The 7,536-nt window shown below is 44.0% G+C and overlaps 2 protein-coding genes across 2 annotated transcripts in view; both read right to left on the reverse strand.

Moving 5' to 3' along the window:
- Positions 1 to 173, reverse strand: part of TDRD6 (tudor domain containing 6) — a 12,192-nt gene extending 12,019 nt beyond the window's left edge. Inside the window, exon 1 of the mRNA XM_009319740.1 lies at positions 78 to 173. Within this exon, the coding sequence (XP_009318015.1) occupies positions 78 to 173 (96 nt within the window). The remainder of the gene's footprint in view (positions 1 to 77) is intronic.
- Positions 174 to 718: 545 nt separating this feature from the next.
- SLC25A27 (solute carrier family 25, member 27) overlaps positions 719 to 7,536 on the reverse strand; it is a 13,236-nt gene continuing 6,418 nt past the window's right edge. Inside the window, exons 6-9 of the mRNA XM_009319672.1 lie at positions 5,756 to 5,840; positions 4,984 to 5,076; positions 4,527 to 4,629; positions 719 to 2,355 (exon numbers count right to left, since the gene is read on the reverse strand). Coding sequence (XP_009317947.1) covers positions 2,284 to 2,355; positions 4,527 to 4,629; positions 4,984 to 5,076; positions 5,756 to 5,840 — 353 coding nt within the window. The 3' untranslated portion in view covers positions 719 to 2,283. The remainder of the gene's footprint in view (positions 2,356 to 4,526; positions 4,630 to 4,983; positions 5,077 to 5,755; positions 5,841 to 7,536) is intronic.

Consider the following 7,536-nt stretch of genomic DNA (forward strand, 5'->3'; position numbering starts at 1 on the left):
GGGGGTCACAGCGGACCCGGGCACAACGAGTCTCCGGGCGCTCCGGCCCTATGGATAGGGCGGCCGCAGGCGGGCACCATCTCCGAGGGCCTCGGGAAGCAGCAGATGTGGGTGCGCTGTTTGGTGGCCCCCTCGAGATAGCCTGGACTGTCACACTGCTCAATTTCGTCCATTCAGCTCTGTAATCGTGATTTCTCCCTGCTTTCACCCCCCTTTTCCCAGGCAGACCTTTGAGGTGTTGATCCTGGACTGTCACACTGCTCAATTTCGTCCGTTCAGCTCTGCAATCGTGATTTCTCCCTGCTTTCACCCCCCTTTTCCCAGGCAGACCTTTGAGGTGTTGATGGGGCTGCCTTCCAGCCTTTGGGGACAGTGGTCAGAAGTGGAGGTGTGAGGAGGAGGAAGGCCCAGGACTTCAGCGAGCCTTTGTTAGGCCACAGGAGAGTCCAGTCAGGGAACCTCAGTGCCATCCTCAGGCTAATTCTTGGCTTCTAAAACTGAAGCTGATAAGTAAATAAATATGGCCAAGTGCTTCACGGGGTAGAAACTGCTGCTTGAAAAATTTGGAATTACAAAACAGAAGTAATGCAGAAAGTGGCAAATTTTCCTATTCAAATTGTTTATTTTTTAATAGAAAATACTAGGAATCAGCACCGTTACGAATCTCTTTAGTGTTTCATGCTCAAAAAAAAAAAAGAGCTTTATTAAGGAGTTAAAACAGTTTTTCACTACAAGACTTAAAATTACCTTTTTATAACTCAATAGATCAGGTACTTCTGCATATCCATCATCAGGGTTATCTGAGTAACAGGATTGCAGGCAGGACCACTCAGGATGTAACTGAAGCAGCAGCTTTGACTGCTGGTTTATAATTGGTGGTGATGGTGCGCAAGAAGGAAAGAACTCAGATTAGTTTCTCAGGCTGACAACTAGAGAAGTAACAGTATTTCTGAACAAAAACTTCTGACCCCCTAATAATGGTGAGATGAATTTTTTCCAGGCTGGAATCGCACACCCAAACGCATGCAGCCACAACAGATCTACAATGCCATCAAAAGTGCAAGTGCAAGCCAAGAAGACGCTCAAACTGTATTTAATCAGAAACCGGCACATTGAAGATACTAGTTACAAAGACTAGTCTGGAAGAAATCCTGAGTATTTACTCAGGGAACTTAAGTCTTGTACAGTCATGTCATTACTAGATATTGCTAAATCAAAGCCAGCTTTGTTCTGTCTACATTATGATTGCTTTTATACTGCATTTTTGCATCCTGATTGCCAAAGATAAGCCTAGTGACAAACAGCAGCAGTCCCCTTTCCTATGAAATCTGGAAAGCTTTAGGTTTTAAAAAAAAATAAAATCACTCATATTCAAACATTTTGTGTTTTTTGAAGGGAACATTATTTTTTCACCTAGATTTAAAATGGGCAGAGTGCGTATTTCCATGGAAAAGCGGTACCTTAATGACCCAGTCACCACATCAGCTCTGGGACTCTCGAAGGGCAAGTAGTTTGACTCGGTCCTGGGGACAGCATGCGTATTATGAGTTCTTCAGGAGGGGCAGAACAAACCAGGCTTTTGATTTCCTGGGTACAGGACTGCATTTCACTCGTAGATACTACTCAAACAGTTGAGTGAAGAGGTCAGGTGGTCTATGGGAAGTAAGAGGAGCACAACCCCTTCCACCTTTTGTGCAAAGCAGATTTGGAATCAGGTAAACCGCTTTAATCTTTTTCAGTTCCTAGCACTACAGGCTTGGTTCTCTGAGGCATCAAACTAACGAGAGGTAGTTCTTTATGTGTGTGCAAATGTAATAATAAAAAAAATTCCCAAATAATTTTATAGACTGCTTAGCCACAGAAGATGTTCAGTGCTGCGTTGTTCAACCTGCTTTTGTCCTTAACAATAGGATGTCCTTAACAATCTCTATTATCAAACAAGCAAACAGTATTATATTTTACTTGCTTGGTAGATTTTTTTTTTTACCTCTGTTTACTGTTTCAGAAAGCAGATGCTGGCTGCCAGTTGAAGTATTATTGTGGCAATTTTATCGCGTGGATAACTTAAATTTCATGTAACAGTCTGACAAGCAAATAATATCCTTAAGTCATGGCTACTCCTAACCAGTGAGGACTGCATTTGGGGCAGCAACCTATACATGAGATCCTACTGCCAATCTCCTAAATGAATTGGTTCCCTGTGGGATTGGGATGCCTTGTGGAATGAGAATTCAGCTTTCCGATTCTTCTTTGTTTTGTGAATATTGAAGTGGTTTCACGATTTTAAAAAGAACTAACTCCACAGATCCTTCTGATTTGTTCATACGTAAGCCAGAATACCAGTGACCAAGGAGCCTGTGAAAGCAAACACTGAAGTTAGAGGCTTAAACCAGAAATGACCCAATAAATAAACCCATTAGATTAAACTGCCTCCTCTTAAAAATCATATTCTTAAGCTGAATCTCATATTATGTCTTTCATACAAAAATTGTAGTGTTGCATATGGTTAGGGCTACCCAGTCCTTCACAAGACACCTAAAACTTTTTTTTTCACCTTGCCAACCAATAAATGTTTGACCTGAAATGTTTCATACTTGGGGGCTACTTCAGGCTGAATGCTTTTTAAAAAAAATTTTAAAGGGTTTACTTGTTCTAAAACCTTAATCAGAAAATTACACGGTTCTCCTCTCTCTCTCCTTGCCAAGTGCAAGGTCCTGCACCCGGCTCGGGGCAACCCCTGGTATCAGTCCAGGCTGGGGGATGAAGGGATGGAGAGCAGCCCTGCCGAGAAGGACTTGGGGGTCCTGGTGGGTGAAAAGCTGGACATGAGCCAGCAATGTGCGCTCGCAGCCCAGAAGGCCAATCGTATCCTGGGCTGCATCCAAAGCAGCGTGGCCAGCAGGTCGAGGGAGGGGATCCTGCCCCTCTACTCTGCTCTGCTGAGACCCCCCCTGCAGCACTGCGTCCAGCTCTGGAGCCCTCAGCAGAAGAAAGACATGGACCTGTTGGAGTGGGTCCAGAGGAGGGCCCCGAAAATGATCAGGGGGATGGAACACCTCTCCTCTGAAGAAAGGCTGAGAGAGTTGGGGTTGTTCAGCCTAGAGAAGAGAAGGCTTTGGGGAGACCTTCTTGCAGCCTGTCAGTACTTAAAGGGGGCTTGTAAGAAAGATGGGGACAAACTTTTTAGCAGGGCCTGTTGTGACAGGACAAGGGGGAATGGCTTTAAACTAAAGGGGGGTAGATTGAGACTAGATCTAAGGAGGACATTTTTAACGCTGAGGGTGGTGAAACACTGGCACAGGTTGCCCAGAGAGGTGGTGGATGCCCCATCCCTGGAAACATTCCAGGTCAGGTTGGACGGGGCTCTGAGCAACCTGCTCTAGTTGAAGATGTCCCTGCTTATTGCAGGGGGCTTGGACTAGATGGCCTTTAGAGGTCCCTTCCAACCCAAACCATTCTATGATTCCTCGCATAAAATTTATATCCTGCACCCATTTAGTTGAGAAGCTCTTGCCAAAAAAAAAAATTTTTTTTTTTTGGCAATAGATGGTGTTTGGCAAAAGGCTGGAAAGGTGCCTAGGAAACACCTTTTCCTGCTCCTCTGAAACACCCGCTAAACATTCCCAAAATTACAAGCCTTTGGGAAATCTAAGCTGGCGTATGCTCCATGGAAATTTTTAGCTTAGTAGTAAACTTGCAAAGGCCCCATCAATACTGAACGCGCTCCGGCTCAGGGACATGGGGACTGAACAACTGAGCAGAACCTTCCTGTAATTGCTCTCACCAGAGGCTGCGGCCACTGTTGTGCTCAGTTATATTAGAGAAGGGAGGCTTTTGTCTTTGATCTTAGTGCTCAATCTGGTAAGTTAAAACAGTGTCAAGACCTTGAAGCCAGCTGGCAGAGTCCAGACGTAGCCATACTGTTAATTTCTTACAGACTTAAAAAAAAAAAAGGTGGTTACATCTAAATTTGCTATTGGCAATTGTCCCTTGCCCAAACTAACAGTCTAGACAGCCAAGTTCCAGTTCCCAGGCTCCAGCTGCTGCTTGGCTTAATGGTACAGATGTAGCTTTAACAGCGCAGCGGTATGCAGGAGAAAGCCGCTAGCCTGAATACAAGGGGCAAGAGATCCGGCATGGAGCAGTAATAAAGCAATTCTGGGATCAGGAGAGGAGGAATGAAAGTAAGAGGGATGCAAAGGGACTCCAGGGCTGGGAGCAAGAAGGGAACAAAGGAGAGTTTAGGAAGGGAGGAAGGAGGGAGCCTGAAATTATAAACAAAGCAAGGAAAATCACTTGCAATTAAGCAGGATATCATTTTCCAAATTAAAGAGATGCAAGAGGCAACATGGGGTAAGTGACACTGCATACAGTTGTGTCAGCCACTACATTCAACTATGCTAACTGCAATTAAATAAATCGGGAGACCCAAATAGTTTCGGAAAAGTGTTGACACAGAAAGAACTCCTTACGTTTTAATGCCACATTGTTCAACTGTCTTGTAAAGAGAGTTAAAAGGCACTTACCATTCGCATCCAGGTTGGTATAAAGCCTTTGTATAGAGACATAAACCCTTCACCCTGTACAGTTTGAATCAAGCAGTCCATGGAAGACTTATACAGCAGACCTCTGGCAATGTGCAAGGAGAACAAATACTGTTAGGATTACAAATAGGCAATTTAAAAAATCCCCCCCCCCCCCCCAACAATCTGACCCCAGATAAATTTGCACAAGCAAGAGCTCTTTTGTAAGCTCACTGGAGTCTCATCAGAACTGAAATCCACTAAGTAACTGGGTATGCTTAGGTGGCCATCGCAACAAACCCCCTGGACACACAAAACTAAAACAATAAAATGATCATCAGAAAGATGAAGAGCAAATCAGAGACTTAGCACTTCACTCCCAGTGAAATCTCACTCCCAGTGAAATCAGTGAGACAGTTTCAGTTTTCTACTGAAAAGTCGGTCTCTGAAGTGTCTGTACCTTCCCTGCTTATCTCTCGGCTGATTCATTATCCGGGTTTTGACAACATCAGCAGGCGTTCCCAGAACAGCAGCTACCAGGCCAGAACAGCAACTGTCAACAGCAACAGATACTTAAAGAAACTAAGATTTATCACAACAATTTACGCATCATGATTCCTGTTCTAATAATATATAATATAATAAAACAGTTATCATAAAATCATGAGTAGTACCTCATAACTTAACTTAAACTTGATTTGGGAGGAGGCTTGCTAGTATTGCTCTTGCTCAGATGTCCTCCCAGCGCCAGCTTCCCGCACCTCTGTGTGCAGTTCTGAGGCAGGGATAAAGGACCCACAATAGGCAATTTATGATATTGTTTATATAAAGCAGATTTCTTCATAATTTAAGGGAGTAAAAGAGGTTGTTCTGCAGAGTTTATATTGCTCATTCTTATGGTTTGCTAAAATTAAAACTCGGTTAGATAAAATAGTAGCAGTTCTAGAAAAGTGAAAATTCCTGTGCTCTCACAGATGCTTGAGGTGTTTAAATGCATCGGCAAAGCACTTCTAGTGAGGGCAGTTTTGTAGCAATGGTTGCATCTTTTGTCTTGTGTCTTTTGTACAAAGATGTCCTCTCACGCAAAAAAAAAAAAGTAGTTATAAAGGTGCACTTTGTCAGCAGTATCACGACCAAAGAATAGGGGGTTCTGCTGGCACAGAGAGGCAGATCAAGACAGCAAGGCTGGAAATACTCCGCAGCGGAAAAGGGGTGATCGGGGAATAGGGCACCTGGCAACGCTGTGAGTCACACTATTGTCCACAAGCGGCGTGTTCAGAAGCAAAAAGTGTTTCACTGAGTCGTAAGTCGTCAGATCTGTAAAGAGGATAATGAGAAAAAACAACATTGCAAGAAGTAAATGGTGTCTGTGCTGTTCATTACTGACATAGGATGGAGGCTTGGCAAGACCTAAATTTCCAGTGCAGCACATTGGCACTGTGCAGCACATTGCAGCAGTGCCCATTGGCACAGCTTGCACTACGCCCCCAGTTTCTGATGGCAGTTGTGGCATCTAGGTCCTGTCGTTCGACATGTGAGTATGCGCTCCCTTCTACTACCATCTTCTCTGAATCACCCTACAAATGATAAAATGGATCCCAAATGGAAAATTCTGCAAAGTAACTCATTAACCAAACCCCAAAACGTCACGATAAGGACAGTTCTACCTCTCCCACCTCTGTGCAAGTGTTATAAAAATGTTAGAAATGTTAGACAAAAAAATGTAGATGATGTCATGGAAGTTACATCATGTTCTGAAAGCAAACATGAGTTACAGTGTCTGGGCATCTGAATGAAAGACAGTGATCTGAAAGTTAACAGCATTTCCAGTGTCCTGACCGTGAAACTTAAGAGCCCAGCCTACTGACCAGGATGACCCTCACAGCACTTTGTAGTGCTTTACAGCCCAAACATACCCAGTGGAGATGATTTCCCACTTGTAAAAGAGTTTGCTTGTTTAATTTTACATGCTGAGACTGCATGTTAATGTGTATGGAGATACACACCTTAGTTAACAGTCTTTCTATAGCCCTCATTTAACGGTTCCTGCTGCAAACATTATCCATCCAGTGATTCCTTTACTGCTGCTTAGCACAGTGTAAGCTTACACCACCTCTGATTTTCTATCTTCAAAGATACTTTTTGGTCATGCTGCTAATCTATCCCTGTGCTGAATGACGTAGAAATTAGTAGCTGTCACGTTAAAAAAATTTAAGCATGCAAAATAAAAAATTGCCAAGGCAATGCTATAATATGTGCCACCAAGCACAGAGCAGGTGTTTATGGGGGGCACCCACAGGCAGTGTCTTTCAAGACATCTCCCTCCTTACTTTATAAACAGAACCTCAGGAAGGAGAGCAAAGACCGTCCAACACATCCTAGCAGTTTTGGAGAGACACAGGAAAGCTCTATCTGTATGTGGAAGGAGTGAGTGCGTCTTGCATCAGCCGAACATTCAGGCAGCCACTTCACCTTATAACCCTCAGTCCCTGCCTGAACTACACTTGTCCTGGTTTCAGCAGGGATAGAGTTAATTTCCTTCCTAGTAGCTGGTACAGTGCTGTGTTCTGGATTTAGGCTGAGAACAATGTTGATAACACACTGATGTTTTAGTTGTTGCTAGGTAGTGTTTATACTAGTCAAGGACTTTCCAACTTCCCATGCTCTACCGACTGAGAAGGCTGGAGGTGCACAAGAAGCTGGGAGGGGGCACAGCCAGGACAGCTGACCCCAGCTGGCCAGAGGGATATTCCATACCATGTGACGTCATGCTCAGTATAAAAAGCTGGGGGGAGAAGAAGGAAGGGGGGGGGATGTTTGGAGTGGTGGTGGTTGTCTTCTCAAGTAAGCGTTACGCGTGATGGAGCCCTGCTTTCCTGGAGATGGCTGAACACCTGCCTGCCCATGGGAAGGAGTGAATGAATTCCTTGTTTTGCTTTGTTTGTTTGTGCAGTTTTTGCTTTACCTATTAAACTGTCTATCTCAACCCATGAGTTTTCTCACTTTTACCCTT

This window comes from Pygoscelis adeliae, unplaced genomic scaffold (assembly GCF_000699105.1).
Source record: "Pygoscelis adeliae isolate BGI_AS28 unplaced genomic scaffold, ASM69910v1 Scaffold121, whole genome shotgun sequence".
Classification (NCBI taxonomy): Eukaryota; Metazoa; Chordata; class Aves; order Sphenisciformes; family Spheniscidae; genus Pygoscelis; species Pygoscelis adeliae.